The sequence below is a fragment of the Sciurus carolinensis genome, chromosome 2 (genome assembly GCF_902686445.1).
Source record: "Sciurus carolinensis chromosome 2, mSciCar1.2, whole genome shotgun sequence".
In the NCBI taxonomy this organism is placed as follows: domain Eukaryota; kingdom Metazoa; phylum Chordata; class Mammalia; order Rodentia; family Sciuridae; genus Sciurus; species Sciurus carolinensis.
The window spans coordinates 5,054,683-5,079,090 of record NC_062214.1 but is presented as its reverse complement, the minus strand read 5'-3'; the positions used below and the strand labels follow the sequence as shown (position 1 = coordinate 5,079,090).

At 53.9% G+C, this 24,408-nt stretch overlaps 1 protein-coding gene across 1 annotated transcript in view; it reads right to left on the bottom strand.

Moving 5' to 3' along the window:
* Positions 1 to 18,589: 18,589 nt before the first annotated feature.
* Pmepa1 (prostate transmembrane protein, androgen induced 1) overlaps positions 18,590 to 24,408 on the bottom strand; it is a 49,195-nt gene continuing 43,376 nt past the window's right edge. Inside the window, exons 3-4 of the mRNA XM_047540259.1 lie at positions 19,597 to 19,650; positions 18,590 to 19,363 (exon numbers count right to left, since the gene is read on the bottom strand). Coding sequence (XP_047396215.1) covers positions 18,833 to 19,363; positions 19,597 to 19,650 — 585 coding nt within the window. The 3' untranslated portion in view covers positions 18,590 to 18,832. The remainder of the gene's footprint in view (positions 19,364 to 19,596; positions 19,651 to 24,408) is intronic.

The following is a 24,408-nucleotide window of genomic DNA, read 5'->3' as shown; positions in this document are numbered from 1 at the left end:
AGGTGGGGTCCAAGGGCCACTGGGGCAGGCGTCCAGCATGCATTGAGGGTGTGGCCATGGTTCTGCACAGATGGGAAGCACGACTTCCCGTACTGGACCACCCTGCTCCCGGCAGGACCGCGGGGGCACATCGGGAAGGATGCTTGGTCCTCACTGTCCAAGGCTGCTCTGGCCAAGCATGCCCAGGAGCACAGCCCTGGGCTCCACTCTTGAAGGCAGAGACAACTGACCAGTTAGAAGAGAGCGGGTATTTAAAATTATTTTCCTATAAGTTTTTATACTGGTTTCATGTTGAAATGATATTTGGGATATGTTGGGTTAAATCAAAACATCATTAATATTAAAACTGAGTCGTGCTGACTGCGTGTCCGCACACGCCCCCAGGCCCAGGCAGCCTCCAAGCCTCTTCCCCAACCCTTCCGCAACTAATCTTCCTCACTCCCTTCTGAGTTGGGGGCTGGGCACCCATCTGAGTGCAAATGGGTCCTTTGGGGGGCAGCCCCAGGCAAGGCCGGGTGTTGGAGGGAGTGAGGTAGCGGGCAGAGCCAGACTCCACAGGGTGTGATCAACAGGCCACCTTGTGTGCAGCCAGAGCTCAGTCCTGCTCGAGAGTGCCGGATGACTCAGAGCACATGCCTGGTGACCCACAGGGCAAGGGGACTGCGCAAGTGAGGCCCTTCTGGCCTGATGTGTGATGGAAAGAGGAGGACCCTGAGGCCAAAGGAGACCCCAAGCAGCAAAACACAGGCGATCTCAGCAGGAAGTTGTCTCACATGAACAGAAACTGGAAGGGCCAAGGAGATAGGATGGGCACAGATGGCGTTTGTCATAGTTCTTTCCACAAACAGTTACTGCTCTTGTTACTCAGACCTTGAATGGTTAACTAGCATGCCCTGGGGTGAAAGCTGGGCAGGGCAGTGGGGAGAATTTGAATCCAGACCTCTAAGCTACAACCTCCAACCCCATGCTTGACTGACTCTTGCAACCGGCAGGCAGGAGTCTCACTCCAGGAATTAAGAATTCATTTTAAACTCAGTCAGGTTAGATGCTTTTAAAGATAAACTAGTATTTTGAGCTCAATAAAAGCTTTTAAGTAAGTTGAACATCATGATTTCACCCTCTGCTCCTAGAGTTGTCAGGCATGGCTGAGAGCGGCCACCAGGGAGGGGAAGAGGGGACAGGGAACCAGAGGGGAAGGCGTCCTGGAAGCAGGTGCACACGTGTGCTCATACACAGACACACACGCGCTCGCAGGCTCGCAAACCCATGCACACAGACATGCCCTGATACACGCACATGCACACTCCCACACAGGTGTGCACCACAGGGACATGCACACACACAGTGGCCTATGCGTGCACGCATAGATGTGTTTATTTGAATTTATTTGCACACCGAAACCCATCACTGCTCCAAACCGATTGCGAAGCTTTCATCAGATTTCGTTTTATTTTTAGAAATTCTCTTTCTTCTGAGCCCCGGTGCAAAGCGCTCCAGTGAACACCATGGGGATTTGGCGCGCGGGCCCTGTTTGTTCTGTCTCGCTCCTTGGCTGGCACCTTCTTCTCACATGGACGCTCCGCCAGGGCCGCCATGCGCCGGGAAGTCGGGCGGGGTGCGAGCCCAGTGAGCCCCGGGGGAGGGTGGAATGCACCGTGCCCAGGGTGGTGCAGTCGGCAGGGTTTAGCCACGGGGCGCCGACTTCCGGCTCGGCATGCGGGACTTCTCAGCCCAGGACTCCAGCCAGGGTCAGGGCAGGCTGGTGATCGAGCCTGGCCCATCAGCATTTGGCTTCAGTGATTGGCTCAGGAATGAGCACACGCCCCCAGCTGGGCCAATGAGATTGGATTCTGGGACTGTTGCTTGGAGGCTTGACCAATTTCTTCCCCCTGGAGTTAGAGCGTAAGGACATGAACCTGAAATCCGCAGAGGATGGGACTTGGGTGGTGGAGACAGACACCTTCCCTTCCTTGGTGTGTGCATTATGGACCTGGTGGCTTACACGCTAGCTAGCCCAGCTCTGGCCTGCTGCTTTTCAATTCCCTGTACTGCTATAACCAATTGGAGTTGGGTTTGGGTCACTAATTTCAGAAAGAATAAGTTACAGTTCATTAAAAATGGTATATACACTTTTATTTTACCAGACAGGAAACCAAATGCTGCATTTGCTGGTTCAAGATCATTGGGCTGCATCTAGTGCTGGAAAGCAGTTTTGAGAGAGTATAGTCAGCCCAGAGTCCTTCTGTCACATGCTTGGCATGCAGCTCCTACTTGTTCACCTGTCAGGATGGGTTGCTCCCCAGGGGTTATCTGGCAGCATTAATATTGGTAGTTTTTTAAGGAGATAATATTGTGTGCATACTGAGAGGTATTTTCATCAGCTTTTCATCACTGGGTTGCTTATAAAGGCGAAGGAGGAAGTACAAACAACCTAGATATCCAACCAAGGGGGATCAGGTAACCAAATTAGGAAATCTACACATTGAAAGGCTCTGAGCTATGAAAAAACAGAATGTAGAACTGTATTTATCCATGTGAAAAGGCATTCACAGTATATTAAGGAAAATATTTATGAAACTGTAGTATGATTCCAATTTAAGATATATGTAATTATGTATCACAGAAAAATACCTAGGGAAAGAATATGAATCATCTTTCAGTGATGCATAGATGATTTGTATCCTATATTTCCTCATTTCTTTCAATAATAAACCTGGATTACCTGTGTGCCTTGGTAAAGCTCAGGCCATGGTCTGGGCATGAAATTAATCTTCTCACTGAGTTGGAGGGTGGAAGTCTGGGACCAGGGCGCTGGCATGGCCGTCTGGAGGGCTCTCTTCCTAGCCTGCAGATGGCCACCTTCTTGCTGTGTGTTCACATGATGGAGAGGGAGAGACCAAGCTCTCTGGTGTCTGTGTTTATTAGGGTACTGACCAGATCATGAGGGACCCCTCCCATCCTCGCCTAAACCTAGTCAACCCCCCAGACCCCATCCCCAAACACTATCACCGTGGGGTCAGGCTGCGACCTCTGAACTCGATTGGAGTTCAGAGGGGTGCGATTCGGTTCATAGCACCGTACGATAAGGATGGTGTCCGATCCCAGTCGTTTACACTGGGGGACTTGACAATGCAGTGGGTGATACCCAAGGAGTCACCGTGCCACAGGAACTGCATGCAGGGCATCTCCGTTTTAGGATCAAGCCACAGAGAGCACGCCGGTGACTCAGTTACGCTGCAGAGATGCAGGTGAGCCCCACTGGTTCCCACGAGCTGGGCTGAGGTGGAAAGGAAGTGAGGCTGGCCGTGGCTGAGGTGAGCCCAGCCCAGGCCAGGTCACTGCGGGAGTCCAGACACCTGCCTACCAGGCGTGGAGCCAGAAATAGAGATGTAGATGGCAGCACTGTGTCACAACAGTCATAGAAGGAGTCCCAAGGAAGGGTGGTCTGTGCTAGGGGGCGGGGGCAGGGTGTCCACCCTCCTCCGTTCAGGCAAGAAGGCACCAGCTCAGCAGGCAGCTGATGAACCGCAGGGGGAGGGACTCTGCTATTCATACAGGAAGTGGCCACCCTCGGCGGGAGGGGGCAGGACCTCTGTGGCTTCTTGGGAGCAGGGAGCAGGCCTGGGGGCCGAAATGGGGCCCCGCTGGGCACCTGCTGCTTTACCTTCATAGAACTGTGGCAAAGCAGCCCTCCCAGGCGGCACTCATGCCCTCCCCCTCAGCGTGCCCTCCCCCTCAGTGTGCCCTCCACCGCAGGGTGCAGGGAGAGTGCCAGGGTCAGGGTCAGGCTGTCTTGGTCCCCATCCTGTCTGCTGTCTCACTTGATCAAGCTCAAGGGGTGTCACCTCCCTGAGCCTCAGTTTCCTCATCTAAGAAGTGGAGGCAGTGGCCATGTCTGCCTCCCAGGGAGTGGGGCCACTTGCTACTCCAGGTAAGTGCTCAGTGGGACACCAGCTCAGGGGAAGTGGCCGAGGAAGTCAGCTACGCAGCCGTTAAGAGCACAGACTCCGAAGCCTCCTGCGCGCCTTCCCGTCACTGGGAGAAACCCCTGGATAACTAATTTATAAAGACCAGACGCCCATCAGCTCACTGTTTCAAGGTTCCGTCTAAGATCAGCAGGGCTAGTGCTCTGGCCTGGAGTCGGGGTGCTGGGGGGCGTGGGCAGGCCGGACGGGCAAAGCAAAACTCAGACGGGAGAAGAGAACAGGAAAGGGTGGGTCCCGCGGGTCCCACCCCCTTGGAGAGCACACCTCGAGGACAAAGGAGCTTGCACTGAGTTCCACCTCCCAAAGGCCCACGCTGCCTCCCAACAGCACCACCTGGGGACCAAGTTCAAACACCTGGACCTTCGGGGACGGTCAAGATCCAACTGTGGCACCTCCTGTCTGGGCTCCAGACCACAACTCCACCCGCACACACCGACTCTGGGTCAAGGACCCATCACCCGTACACTGTGGGTGACGCCCGTGCTGCCTGTCAGTTACCGGGAGGAGCCAGGGAACTAGCTGTGTGTCCTGGCACAGGGCAGCGTTGACGGGATGTGCTGGCTCCCGGGAGAGGAGGGCAGCGACGCCCCCACATGCCTTCAGCACCTCTGCCAACGGGTGGCTTGGGTACCCTTCCCTTGGACCTGAGCCAGCCTGGGGCCTGCTTGGCTAACAGAATGTGCTGGGTCTGAGCTAGACATCAAGAGGACTGGTGATCTGCTGCTGTCTGTGGAACCCCTGCCCAGCTGCCTTCTGAAGGGTCTGCTGGAGGGCCAGAGATCACTGGAGCTCTGAAGCCACCGAGTTGAGTTCTGAGGCAGCTTCTTGTGTGACACAGCGAATCCTGCTCAGTTCTGGTTGACATCTGATGCACCCTATGTAGGTGGACTTGTGACCCTCTCTCCAGAGCCAAGGGCCATCAAAGCCCCAGTTGTACAAACGGTGGCCCTGCTCCCCGCACCAGGGAGCTCTATGCAGGTGCATAAATAACTTAATAAAAAAGCAAAGCATCCAAGCAGAAGGTGGGCAAAGTATTGAAGAGGCGTTTCTCTAAAAATGTACAAAAGACCAGGGACACGTGAGAAGATTCTGAGCACCATTCGTCTTCGGGGAAATGTAGACCCAAATGTCACTGAGATGCCCCCTCACAGCTCTCTGATGGCCTTCTAGGAAGAAAGGGGAGACAGCAAACGTTGGCCAGGATCTGGGGCAGCTGGAGTCCTCACTCACTGCTGGGGGGCCGAGCCTGAAATCACCGTGAGCGTGGAGTCTGTCCCTAGGTCCGCACTGGAGAAGTGGGAGCACTTTCCCAGTGACAACCTTACGAAAGTGTTCACGGCAGCGTTATTCATAAAACAGTCCCAAAGCGGAAATGCCCATGCGTCCACCGACTGGCGAGTGGACAGACAGACAAAATACGGTACGTCCACCCCACGGAAAGCTATTCGCCAACAACAAAAAATAAAGAACCGTTGTGCACTACAGCACGGACAGAGCGTGAAGATGTTTTGTTAAGTGACAGAAACTGGACACAAAGCACCTCCTCTCACCGGCGTCCACTTTTATGAATGTCCAGAACAAGTGAACACGTGGAGACAGAAAGCAGGTGCGTGACTGCCGGGGACCAGGAGGGGAAAACCAGGGAGCAACTGCCCGTGGGGTGGGACTTCACTGCTGACAATGTTCTGGAGGAAGTGGGGACGGCCGCACAACTCTGTGAAGATACTAAGAGCCACTGAGTCATATGTTTTTTAAAAGGTGACCTTTACAGTGTGTGTTATGATATGAATGTGAGGTGTCCCCAGAAAGCTCACGTGTGAGACAGTGCAAGGTTCGGAGGAGAAGTGATTGGGTTGTGCGCGTCTGAGCCCGATCAGCGATTTGCTCCCCCACAGGGATTAACTGAGGGGTACCTGAAGGGGCCGGTGTGACTGGAGGAGGTGGGGTTGGGGCCTGGCTTTGGGTAGGTACTCGAATCAGGAGAGGAGAGTCTCTGCTGCCTGATCATGTGAGCGGCTTCCCTCTGCCATGCTCCTCAGCCATGATGTTCTGCCCCACCTGGAGCCCCAAGGCACGGCGCTGGACATCTATGAACTGAGACCCCTGACGCTGTGAGCCCTCAAATAAACTTTTCCTTCTCTACAATTGTGCTGGTCGGGTCCTTTAGTCACAGCAGCGAAAAGCTGACTGACACAGTATGTGAATTTATCTGAATGTTTTAAATGAAAACTAAAAAGAGAGAGGCAGGGGAACTTCTGTTTTCAGCTCTGACATGTAAACAGCTTGGAAGTAATCACTGTTGTCCTTACAATAAGAAAAAGCAGAGCAAACTGGTCATCAGCAGCATTTCTTTGACCCGTGAGATGACCAAGGCAAATTTAAGGACATAGCAAGGGGTCAACCATCTGCAACCCAAAGAGAGAGCACTGGCCAGGAGCCCTGCTGGTCAGCATCTTGGTCTTGGGCTTCCTAGCTTATGGACTCTAAGAAAATAAATTTCTCCTATTTATTCTCATCTCTGACTTTATGCTATGGCAGCCCAAGCAGATGAAGACACTCAATTTCCTAAAAATGTGGTACGGCATTTTCAGAAATTGAACCAAGGATAGTCATATATTATGAACTCTGGGGCAGTTACTAATATTTTTGAAATGAAGTGTTATTAATATATTAAGGGAAGTGGGAAATGAAATCTTACATAATTATCAGACCAGAGAAGTCAAGAAAGGGGAAAGACTGAAAAAGATATAATGAATAAGTACGGCAATGAGAGAATAGTTACAAACATGGTAGATAGTAGTTCAAATATGTAAATAATCACTTTAAATATGAATGGCCTAAATAAATCAATTAAAAGGCAAACAGTGCCGGGATAAACTTTTAAAAAATTATATGTTGTCCATAGAAACTCACCTTAAGCATAAATCTCAGCCTAAGAGTAAATGAAAAGACAAAGATATTCTACATTAACACAGTCAAAAGAAAGCTGGAATTGGTATATTAATTTCAAAAACATAGAATTCAAAACAAGGTAGATTTTCAGGGGTAAAGAAGGTCATTACATAACAATAAAAGGGATAATTTCCCAAGATGCATGCACCTAACACAGGGTATCAAAATATGCAGGGCAAAAACTGAGATAAATGAAATGAGAAGTAGAAATAACTATTTTAATTGGAGTCTTCAATACCTCTCTTTAATAATTGATAGATCAAGAAATCAGAAAATCAGCAATTACAGAGCTGATCTGAACAACTACCAATCACCTTGCTACAACTGGCATTTGTAGAATACTCCATCCAACTGCAAACTGCACATTCTTGTCAGGCTTGTATGGAACATTCACCAAGTCAGACCACATTGTTACCATGCAACACACCTAAGCACATCGAAAATAATAGAAATCACACAAGATAATTTCTCAGATGGCAATGGAATTAATCTGGAAACCAGTTACAGAAGATAGTTGGAAAATCCCCATATATTTGGATGCTATACAACTTCTAAATAACTAGTGCAAAAAGGAAAAAATGGCAAGGGAAGTTACAAAATATCTTGAGATGAATGAAAACAAGCAAATGTAAGCTAAAACACACAGGATACAGCTAAAACCATGTCTTCAGGGAAATTCATAGCACTCAAATGTACAGTCAAAACAGAAGGAAGGTCTCAAGTTAAGGGTCTAGGCTAACACCTCAGGAAGCTATGACAAGGAGTGCAAGGTAGGTCTAAGGCAAAGAGAGGACAGAAATAAGAAAAGCAAGAGCACAGACCATGGGAAACTAAAAACAGGAGAGCGACAAAGAAATAAGCAAAACCTAAAGCTGGTTCATTAAAAATGTCAACAAAACCGAGCAACCTTTAGCTAGGCTAACCAAGGAAAAGGGACAAGTCATAGACTACCAATATCAGGAAAAAAAAAAAGAAAAAAGAGGAGTCATCATTAGTAATCTCATAGACATTAGAAGGATGACAGAGGAATACCAAATAAAATTCTTATGCCTACCTGCTTGGTAACTTGGATGGAATATCTATATATTACCTATATAACCTGAGTGCCTATATTGATAAATAAAACAATTAACATAAAATAAACATTAATATCAATATAAAATTAAAAACCTCTCAGTAGAAAAGGCACCCAGCCCCAGTGGGTTATTTGGTGAATTCCACTAAACATTTAAGGAAGAAACAACAATTTCCCACACTCTCTTCCAGAAAGTAGAAACAGGTCGCATGAGCTAACTCCTTCTTTGAGGCTAGCATTCCCCTATTGCCAATATCATATACAGAAATGATTACAAGAGACAAAGACTACAGACCAATATCTTTAATGAAGACAGAAGCAAAGCTGTTCAGCAGAATGATAACAAATCAAATTCAGCAACGTATTTAAAAAAGTATTCCCCACAACCCAGTGAGATTTATCGCAGGTATGCAAGTCTGGCTTAGCATTCAAACAAGGCAGCGACGTCATTCACATCAACAGACCGAAGAATAAGAACCATATGCTTATACCCGTGAAACCGAAAGGCATTTGGCAAACCCACCACCCATCTTTGATAAGGGGTGGTAAGATTAAGGCCTGGTGCGTGTGGCCCTTGAATTCATATGTTCTCATCCCCAAGGTGATGGCATTAGGAGCTGGAGTCCTTGGGAAGTGATTGGCTCATGATGGCCAAGCCCCCATGATTGACATTAGTGGCCTTATAAGAAATCTGGGGCTTTTTTGAAAGATTTTTTTTTTTTTTTAATGATTCCCTGGCCCTTCCCTCTTGAGAGGACATAGAAAAATGAAAGGTGTTTATGAACCAAGAAGGGCCCTCCCCAGGCACCAAATCTGCTAGCTCTTTTGTCTTGGGCTTTCAGGCTCCAGAACTGTGGGAAATAAATCTGTTGATTAGAAGCCCCCAGCCTATGGTATTTTGCTAATGCAGCCCAGCAGATGAGAAGAGAACTACTTCAAGCTGATAAAGAACGATTATACCGAAGCCTTAAGCTAATGTGATGCTTAGTGGTGAAAAACCGCTCCCCGAATCAGCACCGGGGCAAGGATGTCTTCTCTGCCACTCTGCTCCATACAGCCCTGGAAGTCTCAGGCAGTGCGAAAGACCCACACCAAACCAAAACAAGAGTAAAGTGTACAGAGATAGCAAAGGAATCAATAAAACTGCTTCTGCTCATAGCTGACCTGAGTGTCTGCGGAGAAAATCCCAAAGAAATGACAATGGCAAAAATAATCCTCCCATAACCAAAAAGTGAGGGTGTGCATGTTCCAGAAAACAAGCTAAATGTACAAAAGGCAGCGGCTTTCCTTCATGCCCAGCACGGCCTGGCGGGACCGGAAATGAAGAAAACATTGGCACACGCAATAGTACCACATCTGGAAAAGAAATAGGCAGCGTCTAAGATCGATAGGCTTGGAACTGTGGAACAATGATGGAGGACCAAAGATCCAGATAAATCGGCAGCCTGTGTTCACGGATTGGGAGAGTTCGTAATTCCACATCCTGAAGAAGACAGTTCTTCCCAACTCAATTCGACACCATCTCTATAAAAATCCCAGTGAACTGTTTAACAGATACTGAGCCACTCTACCGTTTAAACGGAAAGCAGCAGTCCTGCTGCACGGAGGAGACAAGAACAGTCGGCCTCGGAGCTGAGACTCACAGTGAAGCCGGAGGAATCACGGGGATCCACAGAGCGGTCAGCGGAACAGAACAAAGGTCAGAGAAAGACCCAGACAAACACAGCAACTGAATTTCAACAAAGGGACCAAGGTGACCTGACGCAGAAGAGAGAGTGTCGGAACAGCTGAACCCAGTAGGCAGGAGCTTCCACCCAGACAGAGCTGCCCTGCGGGAGACCCACTCACAACAGATAGTAGAGTGTGCATGCAGCACGGAGCCATGAAGGAAACAGAATAAAATCCAGGTGATCCGTCACTTAGGGGTGAGTTTTCAGGTGGAACTCCATCTACAAAACAGAGAAAAAGGTAAGTTAGACTTGGTCAAAATTAACAGCATCTTCCTGTGAAGGATGCAGTCTAGAGAATGAAAGATGAGCGGCAGATGGAGAGAAAACATTTGCAAACACACATCAGATGAAGGATGTGCATCCGAAGTAGGCAAAGAACTTGAGATTCAACAAGAAGAAAACCAACAAACCCAGTAAAACACTGGACAAAGGACAACTCACCCAAGAAGAAGTACAGGTGGCAAATATGCTCAAAGCCACTTGCAGATGGAGAGAAAACATTTGCAAACACACATCAGATCAAGGACGTGCATCCGAAGTAGGCAAAGAACTTGAGATTCAACAAGAAGAAAACCAACAAACCCAGTTAAACACTGGACAAAGGACAACTCACCCAAGAAGAAGTATAGGTGGCAAATATGCTCAAAGCCACTTGCAGCTAGGGATGGAGAATTGGAACAACATCAGATATGACTGCATGCCTGTTAAAAATGATCAAAACCCACAAGTTCAGCAACACCGACTGCTGGCACAGATGTGGAGCAAAGGGCACTCTTAGTCATTGCTGGTGGGAATTCAAGATGGCGAAGCCACTTTGGAAGGCAGTTCCCTACAAGGCCGTCTTCTCATGAGATCCAGCAGTCGTGCTGCTGGGTACTGACCTACCTGATTTGATGCATATGCCCCCAAACTCTGCATGGGAATGTTCTAGCAGCTCTGGTCCTCATTACAAACTGGCAACAAAAATTGTCTTTCAATAGGTGAAGAGACAAATAAAATATGGTTAATATGGAATGCTGTTGGCAATGAAAAGAAATAACTATTAACCTGTGAAGAATCGAAACTGCAGTTTGCTAAATGGAAGAAGCCAGCGTGAACAGGCCTCCTACCATGTAACTCCAGGGACGGTGACCTGTGTTCTGTGAAAGGAGGAGCTACAATGTCCGTCAGAATTCCTGTGCTTGCCAGGGAGCTGGGGAGGAGAGGGTGACAGGTGCCATGAAAGGGATCTTCTAAAGGACAATTTTCTATTCTGTAATGACACCATAGTGTAGGTAAATGACAAGCTGTGTTTAGCAAAACCTGTAGAACTTTACAACACCAAGAACAACATTGAATGCATGTAAATCTTTTTTTTTTTTCCAATCAGGAAGTTGGGGGATCCCAGGATGAATGCAGAATTTGCCAAGTGTACCCCACAGCCTCACTGAAAGGGGACAGCTGCCAACTTGAGAGACTTCAGAAGTGAGCAAAGTCTGTGAGACTGAAGGCAACGGCCCTGTCTGAGGGACGGCTTGGACCTAGTGGCTAACGTGGCTTCCCTGGGGAGAAGGCAGCAGTCTGGGTGCTGCTCAGTGTGCCCTGGCCGTGGGCAGTGGCATCAGCGGAGACTGGCCTTCCTTCATGGGCAGGAAGGTCCAGACAAGCAAAGGGAGGAGGCCACGGCAGCCAGCAGACACACACACACCTCCAGGATCCAGCAGCTGAGGGACCTGGACGTCAGGACGTCCCGGTAGCGACAAGCACGCGGGGCCTGGATCTGGGTTCCCAGCACTACTTCTCTGTAAACAGAACCCGTGGAGAAGCCGTTGGCTCCAGGTCTGCAGGGATGCGCAGGACCAGGCTGGAGGAAAGTCATTGCTGAGAGCGGCACCGGGCCCGCCCACACAGCTCACCGTGGTGGACGGAGGTCAAAGGCACAGCGGGCTGACTGGCCCGCGCGGGAATGATCTGAGCGGCCGAACAAAGACCAAAAGGAATGGTGACATTGGGCTCCCACCCACAGTGCAAAATAGATATGGCTGCGTCCACATTGGCGAAAACGGATGAGGAACTGCTCACGAGGAAGACTCACCCTCAGCCTGTGCTGCTCCTGGTTCCCAGGAGGCGGAGGGCCGCCCTCCACTGGCCCAGTGGCTTCCTTCCTAAGCGTACAGCGGAAAGGCTGAGTGAGGCCCACGCGGTCGGTGTACCGGGCATGGTGATGCGGTATCCCTGGCTCTGGCTCCTTCCCAGACCATGACCTCAGGGTAAGGAGGAAACAAGCACCCGCCAGTCTCAATAAGGGGCGTCTGCGGGGTGCCAAGCCGTGCCAAGTCGAGACCTGGTCCTCAAGGGCAGGAAGTCTGGGAGACTGTCACAGCCCAGAGGAACTGGAGGAGGTTGGCACAGAACTAACCATGGTGGGAACTTCTAAGTGGGGTCCTCGAACACAAAGGTGAAGAACTAAGGGACTCTGAATAAAGTCAGGGCTTTTGTTAGAGGTCATGTTTCAATATTGATTTGTTAATTGTGACCAATATACCGCACAGTTACAGATGATGATCAAAGGAAAAACTGGACGTGTGAACACCTTATTGTCTCAGTTTTTCTGCTCAGTATAAACCTGTTATGAAAATAAAGTCTGTTTTTTAAAAGTTTATTTGTTTAAAATGTTGCCAAGAAGAATGCCCCCTTTTCTGTCTCTGAGTGTGATGTTTGGGGCAGTAGCAGCCAGCTTGTAGCCATGTGGGAGTCGAAAGCAAAGGGGCACACAGCCAATATTTGAGGCTTTCTGGGTCATGTGGTATCTGTAGCAAATACTCAACTCTGTCCTTGAACACAAAAGCAGCTGTAGACAATGTATCACTAAACTGGTGTGGCTGGTGTTCAATAAAACTTTATTCACAAAAGCAGGCATGGGCAGCTAGAGGTTTGATGTCTGGGCTGCAGTTTGCCGGTCACTGCTCTAGGGACAGAAGCAAACAGCCAGAGTCTGGCAGGGCCGCGCACTCACCTTGCAAATAATGCGTTTCCTGGGGGCTCACATCCCTGCGTGCTTATATCCCATCATTTGCAGGCGGAAGTTCCCAGCCCCAGATAGAACTTGAGGCAGCTGCTCCTGGACCCCGGAGTGAGCGTGAGAGGGCTCTTTCCGGCCTGGGCTGGACAGCATCTCAGTGCACATCTGCCAGTGTGACTGTCGCGTGGAGACTGAGGAAGTGGCAGTGGGCAGCACGGGATGCCGGGATAGCGCACCGATTCTTACAAGCCTGACACGGGAGGAATCGGGGTGCTCTGGGCCTTGCGTCTGTGGAGATGGGGTGATGTGAGATGGACACAGCTCTCCTGGGAACGTGTCCCCTCTGGATGAGGGGTGTGAGTCTGGTGCGGCCCTCAGGCAGCTCAGTGTCCTGGGGAACCGGCCGAGGATGCCACACACAATGACTGTCAGTGGAGGTGGTGTGGAGGGCCATGGGTGTCCTGAAGGCTTCCTGGAGGAGGTGCTGGATGAACAGGTCCCCATGTCTGGAGGAAGGTCAGCACAGGCAAGGGGCTGACCTCTGGGCAGCGGTGACATAGGCAAGTGGTGAGAAAGACCAGAAGACGGGGTGTGCACCCCCAGGAGCATCGGAGGAAGGGAAGCGGCAGCTGGAGAGGCTCAGGGGGCTCCTGAGTGTCGGCGACCTCTGAGACTTCCTCCAGGGAGCTGGGAGTTTACAAACCCCCACCAGATTGGGGTGTCCCCAGGGGACGTCAGCCTGGCCCCAGGCCACCTGACGGAGGTGAGGAGGGGCACCAGCTGATTAGGAGGCGGTCTCCACCCACAGCCAGGAGAGGGAGAAGCGGCATCCGGAGGAGTGACTGGGGACAGGGCTCTGGTCAAATGGACAATGGCCACCCCTGAGGGCAAGCTCAGGAGATCCCCCATTGCTCGGACCAGACCCCAGGAGCTTCTCAGAAGGCACCAGATGCTTACGGTATTCTCAGCTTACCTGGGTTTGGGCGGAGGAGCACCATCTGTCAGCCTGAAATGCAGGCGCCCACGAGCCACCGCTGGCTCCCGCAGCCCACTCTCCTTGCCCTACCCTGCTGGCAGAGGTGCCCGTTAGCATGTGTCTCTCACAGCAGCACGTGAGCTCTCTGGGTTGGGGTTTGGGTCTGAGGCATGGGCCCCTCCCTGCAGCCAGCCTGGTACCCAGTGTGTTTAAGAAACAAACAAACAAAGACCAGAGAAGTGACAGGTGAGTCGTGGGAAAGGCAGGGCCCTGCTTGGGAGGGTGACCCTGTGCCCGCTGGCTGCCAGTGCTCAGTCTCAGCTGCCCTCAGGTAGTGAGCTGCTGACGGCTCCAGCTCCACCTCCTGGAAGGGATCCTGCCTGGCTGGAGCCCAAGACTCCCCCATGGCTGGAAAAGGCTCCCTGCTCAGTCCTGACTCCTGGGACAAGGACCTACAAGGTACAGAAGGTTCACGGAGACTCTGCTTGTAACCTAAAAACCCCACCAGAAGCCCGAGTTACTAGAAAGAGCGGCTAACGTCCGTGTAACGTCCGTGTGCTGGCACCCCCTGGGGCCTTGCAAGCCTTATCTTGTGGACACCAGGAGCAAGCGTCTCACAGGCACGCCATCGACCCTAGTCCACAGACCAGGGGACGAGGGTCTACAAGGGGCACGTGACCTCTGTAGCTCAGAGTGGCTCAGACTCCAGAGTCAGCAGGGGCCGCACCTGGTCCAGGCTCTCGTTGCTTGAGGAGGGGAGGTCTTTTGGCTTCTCCCCAGTTCCTCATCTCTGAGCTCCTCTCCCACCAGAAAGAGCGAACAGCAGAGTGGAAGGCAGACGGTGCTGCGTCCTGCCCTGGTCCAGCGGGCTGTGGCCTTGGGCCAGCATTGCCCTGCAGCACCGAGGTCCAGAAACTCTAATCCCAGCTGATTGGGGCTCATCCTGGGCCACAACCTCCAAATTGGCTTGGTCGGACATTAAAGATGCTTCTATTTAAGATCGTGGTGCAGTTTCTGTAGGGGTTCTGTGGGGTCCCGCTCAGGACCCCTGGAAACCCTTTTTGGGGTCTGCTCGCCCTTCTCCCAGCCTTCGCATGCATTGCCAAGGGCTGGCAACTGGGCGGACCACTCTGGGCCCTCTCCGCTCCAGTCTTAGGCACTGAGGTCTGAGGGCCTGGGTGGCCACCTCTCCTGGGAGAGCCACCCCAGAGACCTACAGGTTCCAAGGGATAGCCTGAGGCTGGGACTTGACCTAAAACCACCACCTTTGTTCACTCTTCTTCCTCCTGACTTTCCTTAGCTGACCCCCTGAACCCAGGAGGACACACCCTGAATACAGCTGTCCCTTGCGCACAAGGTCATGTCTCCAGGTTCTTCTGGAAGCACCCCACCTAAGACGCTCCCTTGCTCTCAGACCTTATCTGAATTTTCATCATGTGCTGAATTTTCATCATGTAAATAGCCATCTCCTCAGAGGGAGGAAAAGCACAGTGCTTTGGAAACTATCACCCTCAACAGCCACCCCTTCTATCGGAACCACGTTGGAACAAGTGTTTTCACTGGGCTTCCTGAGCTAAAACGGAGAGTCTGAACCAAGCAACGTAAGGGTGCACAGCAGCCGAGGGCTGTTTCTCTCTCTCTTTCCACTAAATGCACCCTGGGGTTGTTCTAGAAGGTGGCAGGAGGTGGGAGGTTGGAAGGGAGAAGAGCCATATAGCCAAATAAGTGGAGAAGCCTCGTTCCAAAGAATTGTAAAATTTATTGTTTAAGTATTGCAGCTTTTCAGTGTCGTCATTGCCACTAATGGTCACTGATACACAACAAGCAGTTTCTCTAGGCCCACGGATGGGCGTCCAGATACAGAGTCCCAAGCGGCTGCTGCACCCTGCGTGCGCGGGGAGCTTACAGGAGTCTCACTGGAACAGAACGCGGAAGGGCTGCAAAGGGAAGCGGCGACGGCAGAAGGCAACGTGCAAGTGCCGCGGCGGCGACAGCGACGGCTGCGGGGGCAGCGGGGGGCGGGCAGGCGCAGCCTCTGAGCTCCGGGCACAGCAACGTTCCCAGCGCAGCTTCCGGAAAACAAAGCCACGAAACAAAACAAGACACATCTCCCTCCGTGTCACTGGACGTTCGAGGTTCTGGAAGCTGTGTTGCATACAGGGAAAAAATATCCAAAACGCACAGTTCACGGGGACAGCCACAGGACAGGGGACGGATCCGGTTCTGGCCCTGCCCTGGTTTTTGCTACATGAGGGGAAAGGGGTTGCTTACTTTTCGCAAAAACATCAGGCTTTGGAAAAGATGGGGGGCTCTTGGTCACTCTGGAGGTCCGTCCACAGACCACGGCTCTACAGGGGAGACGCCGCTTCTCTGGAGGAAGTCCACAGACACCGGAGGGGTGAAGGAAGCAGCACCCCAAAACTATCCTGGTCTCCCTCCAACCAGCCATTCCCAGGACCCCACCTCACCACCCACTGAGAAAGTGTGGTGTCCTGGGGTGCTTCCAAGATAATGAAGTGACCACCGAAACCTCGAGGCCAGCGTGCCCAGAGCGGGGGGCCCGGGGCACACCAGGCGCTTCTCCAGCACTGGTTTCCAGGTGAACACCTCGTCGGTTTATGGGGTGTGCACTGCCCTGGAAGACCCCTTCCCCTTGAAGTTCGGCAACGGCCGTCCACGGGCACGCAGGCCAGGGACCCTGGACTCCAACACTGGTTGTAACTAGAGGGTGGGCTCTGGCCTCAAACCAGCTGAGGTCAAAGCCCAGCTCTCCCCTCCCCGATCTTCACGGCAGCACAGGAGGCCACCCCACAAAGCAACGAGATCCCAACAGCCTCTCCCAAGAGGACCAGTGGGACACTTCCACCTGGCTGCGACTGAGGCCACGCATACTCTTGAGGCCCACTTCTCTAGGTTGACCACCCAGATGGGAATTACGCAGTCCTGGACCGAGAAGACTGCAGGGACAGGAGGCAGAGGCCTCATTGCGCAAGCAAGTCCAGGACAGAGGGGCGAAGACACTGGCAGGTGATGGGGAGCCCTTTGTGAACCAAGGAAGGGGGTGCCAGTTCCGGGGAGTGAGGCACTGTCCAGGAACGTCCCCACTAGGGGACAAGAGGATGGTTACTTCCTTACTAAGGCACCGGAGACACTTCACGTCAAGGAAAATTACGCTGGAATATCTGTGCGTGTCCCTGGGCCTTTCAGGACAAACTATACTGATTTCTCCACCCAATCTTGAGAAGAATCCTCTTCAAGAGAAGTAAGCTGTAGGCGAAGGCCCCACAGAGAGGCAGGTTCTGCTGCTGAGGTATGGGAAGCTGCTGCAGAAAGCTCAGGCCCCGGGTTCTGGGGTCATCCATTCTTAAAATACACCTCTAAACAGAGGCCCCACGGTCAGGACTTCGAGTTGGTTCAGATTTACCACTTCAGTAATAAAAACTGGTTTATAGCCCTGCCTTCTAGCTCCTTTTGTTAGTCTACTAGTTAGCATTCTGCCCCAAATGAGAAGACAGCTCCTGGGACCAGAGGAGATGGCAGTGTGGAGCCTGCTGCCTGCAGGGGCGCGGGTCACTCACTAGCAAGTGCACCGTGGGCAGGGAAGTCCCCAGCCACAGTCTCTGCTGGACCCCAAGGACCCCTCTCCAGTCTCCTGTAGCCTCGATTCACACGTACCCATTCCTGCTCTTTAGCTGCTCACCATCAAGGGTCCAGCCAGGCCCAGCCTGCTCACAAGGACCTGGTGGACACAAGCTGACCAGAGAAAAATGCAGACGAGGACAGAGACAGCCATCCGATGGCTGTTTCCATGGGGAAGGGAACCAGAACGTGGGGAAGGAGGCAAGGAACCCTCTGAACCTGAAGCAGGCTTTGCGTCGGCCCTTTCTCATGCCCGGGAGGCACCTGGCCCGTCACCTTGTCACCTCAGCTGGTCTACTTATTGGCCCCTTGGGTGAGAAGTGATCTGGGAAGGGAGGTGGACAGGGAGGAAACTGAACGTCACGCTTCTTCCCTAGGAGTCAGCGCTGCACCGACCTGGACCGGCAAGCCCTGGGGCCAGCCCAACGGCCAGAGCACTCCGCAGGCGCAAGCCGCCTACCCCTCAGGAGGGCCCCTAGCAGCAGGTGCGGGGGCAGCCCCAGCTTGCCAGGAGCACCTTGCCCTTCCCAGGGACCTTCGAAGTTCAAAGAAGAGGAAGAAAAACTAAGATTCCTTCGTAGCAGTTTATTTTCATTTTGGGAAAGGCAAAGTCCACCACCTGGAACCTGGTGCCTCCGTGGGAACTTTCCTGATCCGTCTGCAATCCAAAGGCTATTCTGGCCCAGAAGGAAGAAATGTGTCCCCTTCGTTAGGGAATGTATAATGTAGCAACAACCTATTGAGAGACAGAAGCATGTGCGCTGCAGGAGAAGCCCCGGCCCTCTCCGGACCCCAGGGCACCCCTCTGCCTGAGGTCCACTCCGAGGCTCTGACCTGTCTTCCTCCAAGTCTCAACAGACATGATAGAAGTTTCCATCAAACAAGCACTGACATATTTATATTAAAAAATAGTGCAAAATCTCAACATTTATATAAATAACTCTAAGCCCCTGCTTTGTAGTGTTTTATCTTTACAAGGTAATACACGCTTTCTGAGTTGGCATCAAAAATTGCCATTTTTCCCCTCTTCTAGTTCAGAAAACAACTTTTTCAATAGGCCTCTTCTAATACAAAAATACTCCTGCCCTCGCACATACAGTTTCTCTTATTTTATATATATTTATATATATAATATTGCAGATCTTTAAACAAAGGTTTTGTGCAAATATGTCTTTAAAGTTAAGTGAAATCATCATAAACAAAAGAAAATTAAGCATTCACGCACGCAGCTCAACTGGAAACAAAAAAAGACTACTGGAGAATTTTTTTCTCTTTTGCCTTCAAGACAGCTCAACAAAGAAACATGTTTTTTTTTTTTTTTTCTTTTTTTGCAAGCTTTCTGAGCTTGTGCATTCAGACCAGACATAACATGTAAATATTTATACACGGAGGGGCTGCCGCGCCCTCCTCTTCTCCTTTAAGAAGTGCGGAGTGTTTGCCTTAAGCTGCGCTGCCCCGGCCTGGCCCCTGCTCCTAGAGGGGGTGTCCTTTCTGTTTCTCCTTCTCTTTGCTCTCCAGGGGGGCGAGGTGTGGGTGCTGGAGCCGGGTCCCCTCCAGCAGGGGGGTCGGCCCAGTGCTGGGCTGGTGCTGGAAGGAGGACCCTGGGTAGTGCCCAATGACCTCGCTGTAGGTCGGGGGCGGCCCCTCCATGCGCCCGCCGCTGCCGTAGCACGTGGCGCTGATGCCCGAGTTACTGCTGGGGGGACAGGGGCCGCCCAGCGTGGAGCTGTCCATCAGGTCGCTGTCGAAGATGGTCCTGTTGGGGGGCGCGCGCACCGACTCCCGGTTCAGCTCCAGCTGCTGCTCGGGGTCCCGCAGCTGGAGGGTGCAAGGGCCCTGGTAGGGCGGGGGCTCCTCCCCGTCAGACAGCGAGATGGTGGGGGGCAGGTCGATCTCATGCTGCAGGTAGGGGTAGGTGGGCTGGAAGCGGTGGAAGCGGTCCCGCGGGGCGAACGGGGGCACGGCCAGGCGGTCCGAGGGCCGAGGCGGGGCGTAGACCTGCGGCTGGAGGGCGAGCGAGGGGCGTCAGGGCAGCACCGGGCTGCACCACCCCCGGGCAAAGGGGCAGCCTCTCCTTCCTGGGGCTGTCTGTCCCTCGGGGCGGGGTCCCAGCCTCCAAGGCCAGTCTACCGAGAAGGGCGCGGGGACGGGCCTGATGCAGGGTCACCCTTTCTGCGGCAGACGGGCCAGGCTGGGGCGCCAGGGGCTGCGAGACGGGAGGCCGCGCTGCAACTCACCTCTGGGATTCCGCCGCTGGACACCGTGCTCTCGGAGGGCCAGAGGCAACCTTCCTGATGGCACAGAGATGGACAGGCAGTCAGAGGGGGTCAGAGTGGAAGGGCCAAGCTTGACTGGAAGGAGAGGCCCCGCCCACGCCCCGCCCACTTCCCTTCCTCCTACCCCGCCTCCGCCCTGGAGATTTCTGCAGGACACAACCCCGTGGACTCCTCACCCACCCGCCTCAGCTGCCACTGCTGTCCCGTGGGTTTCCTGCTTTCCAAAACTCCAAAATATACGTTTGACTGGTCCCCTCCCCGCAGCGGCTCCTTAGACCTTAGAATAAATCCTTGACTGGCTCAGAAAGAAGCCCAGTGTTCTAGGCCTCCCACCTCCTTCCCTCCTGGCCCACTTGCTCACCGTGTGGCCTTGGACACTTTACTTAACTTCCACGGGTCTGAAAATGTGGATAATTACAATACTTGCCTTGTGGAGTTGCTAAAGAATTTAACAAGTCACACATTAAAAGCCACCTGGAGCCTGTGTGCTCTCCAGGAGCGTGCAAAAGAGCCGAGTGCCACCACTACACTCTCCCCAGACACGCAGACAAGTCTGCCATGCCATAGCACACTGGGCACATGCCACAGGGCCTTTGCACTGGCCGCCCACTGTAAGCCCAACCCCCTATCAGTTCCAGTGCACCACAGACTCCAACACCATCATCTACAATGTGGACATGGTGCCAAGCTCTGGGCCATGCGCCACGGACATGACTGGGGGCTCAGAAGCTTCCATCCCATGCTGTGGGATTCAGGCCAGCAGCAGCTCCTCTCAGGAAAGTGGGATTCTGCCAGGACCAGCTCGTCTAAGTTGCCCAGATGGCATTGGCGGGAGCCCTGGACCTGGGGGGAAGGTGTTTTTTGATCTTGTAGCTTCATTGAGATGGAAATGATGTCCAATAAACTTGCATAGTAAAGTACAGAGTTCAGTAAATTTGGGTGAACGGAAGCATCATTCCTGCAGGTCCCTCACCTGCAGCCTGGTGGGAACAGAGGCTGCAGTCTCCCGCAGGCCACTGGGGGCGCTGGCTGTCACAATGGTCCCTGCAGGAATGCACTTAACCAGAGGTCACATCCCTTCACCTGGCCCACAATCTAGCCAGTGGCCCGCAACACCTGCGGTGGACCCACGGGGTCACGCCTGGCCACTCACTCCTCGGGTCATCCTATCTCACCCACCCTGCCCCTCCCCAGTTCTTCCTCCATCTCACTGTGGCACCCGGGACAGGGAAGACCTAAGCCAGAGCTTCCCGGACTGGACTCAAGAGCACCCGAGACCTCGTGTCGTGCAGACTCCACCCAGGGGCGAGTGGGGCTGGCGCCTGTGCAACAGGCCCCTGGAGGCCCAGCGGTGCCCTGGTCTGCGAGGTCCTTGCAGATCTCCAAGGGGTTGCTGCTTCTGCTCTGTCCCTTCCTGCTCCCCCAACCCAGGCCCTTCCTACTCACAGAAGCTGGGGTCACTCCTTCAACCCACCTCTACCCAGTGCCTCTCTGCTGAAACTCTGGGGCTCCTTGCTGCCTCCAAAGTTCCACCTCTGCCCTGGGACCCAACCCCTGCGGAGCCTGTGATACCGGAAGTGGCTCCCTGGCAGGTCCTGCGGGTCCAGCAGGCTGATGTCGGCACTGGCCACACACACGCCCCCACCCCTGTCCCTGTTCCGCACCACCAGGCCGCATCTGCCCATAACTGCCTAGCAAGGGCTACCATGTCCCCAGTGCCCAGCATCCAGAGGGTATGCAGTAGGTGCTCAGGTCACTGGATGAGTGTTTAAGCTGCTGGGTAGGACCAGGCCCAGTGTGATCTGGGTGGGGAAGAGGCACAAGTTTCAGAAGTGTCTGAAACCTGGTCCTTGGTAATAAGCCCTGGTGGTTTCTGGCAGTCAGGGGTGGGGACAGGAGGATGGGGTCTACTCCTGCAGCCCCCCTGCTGACCAGCCCCAGCCCCTCCACAGACCTTCCTTCCCCTCCTACCGGCCCCCCTGTAGTCTCCTGTGGCTCCTTCAAACACTCCCTGAAGTGGACACATCCAGACTGCCCATAGCTGCCCCAGCTAGACCCTCCAGACAAGGGACCTGCCAACCACTGCTGCAAAGAGCTAGAGTAAAAGACTTCCTGCTTCATGGGCCTGCTGGCCTGTCACCTCACTCAACTGCTGCAGGTGCCAAACATACAAGTGGGCATGGAGGATCACGAGTTTGAGGCCAGCCTCGCAGCTGAGTGAGGCCCTGAACAACTTAGCAAGACCTCCAACTCTAAATAAAAAATAAAAAGGGCTGGGGGTGTAGTTCAGTGCTTAAGCACCTCTGGGTTCAATCGCCAGCACCAAAAATAAAAAACCCAAAACAAAACAACCAACACCAAAAACCAAAAACCAAGCAGGCAGGCAGCCGGCCCTGGGGCCAGTTTGCTGATCCCGGCTGCCTTCAACTCCAGCCTCTGAGAGCCACAGCCCGCGTGGCGGACTCTCAGGAGCCGTCAGGGCCACAGGGTCGGGGAGTGCTTCCACCACCTCCCCAGCAACAGCCTTCCCCTCCCGTGGGTGAGATCGCCATCCTGGAGACTGCAGGCCAAACACCTGGCAGGTGGACAGCAGGAACCCGGGCCTCGCAGGCTGGTTCCAGATGAAAGGAGACGCCCCTGGCTAGCAGGACCTGGCACTGGGAGTCTGCTCCCCAGGCCTGGCGCCCTCTCTTGACTGGCTACTCGCCACCTAGCCTGGCTGCAGTCTTGCCCCTGCCCCTGCCCCTGGGAAACCGGCCTTTGGCAGGCCAGGCCCCCATGGAGAGCAGATCAGGCTGAAGCTTGATTTGGGGACAGAGGACAAAGGGTCCCTCCATCCCAGGCCCTGGCTGAGCTCCGGGTCTGAGCTGGCCTTACGCACAGGTTTTCCACGGGAACCTCGCTGAGCTGGCACGGCTATTTGCAGTGGGGATAAAGCCCGAACAAGAACAGGAAAGACGGTCCCCCCGTCCAAACTGGTGTCCAAGGGCAAAGCTCAGGGATGCTCAGAAAAGGCGGGAGGGCGCCCCCCCGACAGGTGGCCACAGTGGTGGCATCTGTGCCCGGGTGAGACCTTATCTGCTTTATGGGTAAACAGTCCCCCGTTATGGTTTAGGTGGGAGGTGTCCCCCAAAAGCTCATGTGTGAGTCATGCAAGAAAGTTCAGATGCGAGGTGAATGGGTTGAGAGCCCGGGCCTAATCCGTGCCTTTGACCCCCGACGGGCTAACTGCGTGGTGACGCCAGGCACGGAGGGTGTAGCTGGGGCGGCTGGGGCGGCTGGGTCCTCAGGGCACGTCTCGGGGTTATTATTTTGTATGTGAGACGAGCCTCTCTCTGTCTGTGTGTCCTGATGTGATGTCCTGCGCCACTTCCCTCCACCCTACTCTTCTGCCACGATGTTCTGCCTCACCTCGAGCCCCGAGGGACGGAGTCGGCGGTCCACGACTGAGACCTCTGAAACCATGAGCCCCAAATAAACCCTTCCTCCTCTAAAATTGTTCTCGTCGGGTGTTTGGTCACGGCAGTGAAAAGGCTGCTAAGACACTGCTCTTGTCCACCTGGGACAAGCCCTTCGAGAGGAGGTCTGGGTCCCCGGTGCCTGGACGTGGCTTCCCTGCATAAGGTGCGGCCTGCACTCCAGCCTCACCCTGACCACTCTTCTTACCCTGTGTGACGTGGGGAAACAGTGCTCAGAGGACAGCTGCTGGACCAGGGTCCCAGCAAGAGGGGATGGAGCTGAGCTGCCCCAGCACCCGCTCTCACCTGCCCTCAAACCCTGTCCATAAGGCAGGTGAGGTGAAGGCCACGGCCAGGAGCCAGGCAGGGGGCGAGGCCTGGGTGGGCAGGGGAGAGGCGTGCCAGCCCCGGCAGACAGCGGCTGTGTTTAGGGCTCTCTGGAGGTCACGGGCCCGGAGACTCCTCAGACACTCCCTGTGTGGCAGGGGGTGCCTGGGGAGATGCCACCTTCTGCTTCAGACTGAATAGCCCCAGAGGGGCTTCCCTGGGGAGACTCTTGGCCCAGGTGTCCGGGAAGCCAGGGCCAGAATCCTGCTGTCCCGCCAGCAAGCCCCAGGTGCCGCTGCAGTGCTGTGTCCCTGAAGCCAGCCAGGAGGTCCCCACACCCGAGCTCCCGCTGCTCTTCCCGCAGCTCAGCTAACTCGCCCTCTCCGGGGGGGGGGGGGGGGGGGGGGCAGGGCTCTGCATGGCCTGGGCGAATGTCCCTCCTCTCCGAGCCCCGCTTCTCCTCCGCAGAGCGGGCGCGCCCTGAGTCGCCCCAGATCACGCAGGAGGAAGCTCCTGCAGACAGCAGCCCGCTGCTGCGGTGGCCACAGCAAATAGACCCTGGGCGCCCGGGCGGTGGAGGCAGGCCCCGAGCAGATGTGGGACTGGTCCTCTGGACGTACGCTGGGCCTGGCCAGGGAGCCCACCGTCCCCATCGGAGGTGCCAGAGCTCAAGCTCTTGCTCTGACAACCTGGTGACGCGCTGAGGCTGGGCCTGACGTGAGCAGGGACGTCCAAACCCGCTGGCTCGGGCCTCGGCCAACGCTGGCTTGGCTCAGCCTACAGGCTCTCCGCTGCCAGCCCAGGAGTCCCCGAGCCCTGCCCACCTCTGCCTGCCACCGTCCTCCAGGGACCTGCGAGCACCACTTGGGGACAGAGCCCAGCCCTGAAGCTGCCACCTGCTGCCTCCTCCCTGTCACTTGCAGCCCGCCTCTCGGACGGTGCTTCCCACCACGGTGTTAAAGTCTGCGTCCCAGGCACCAAGGAGCCA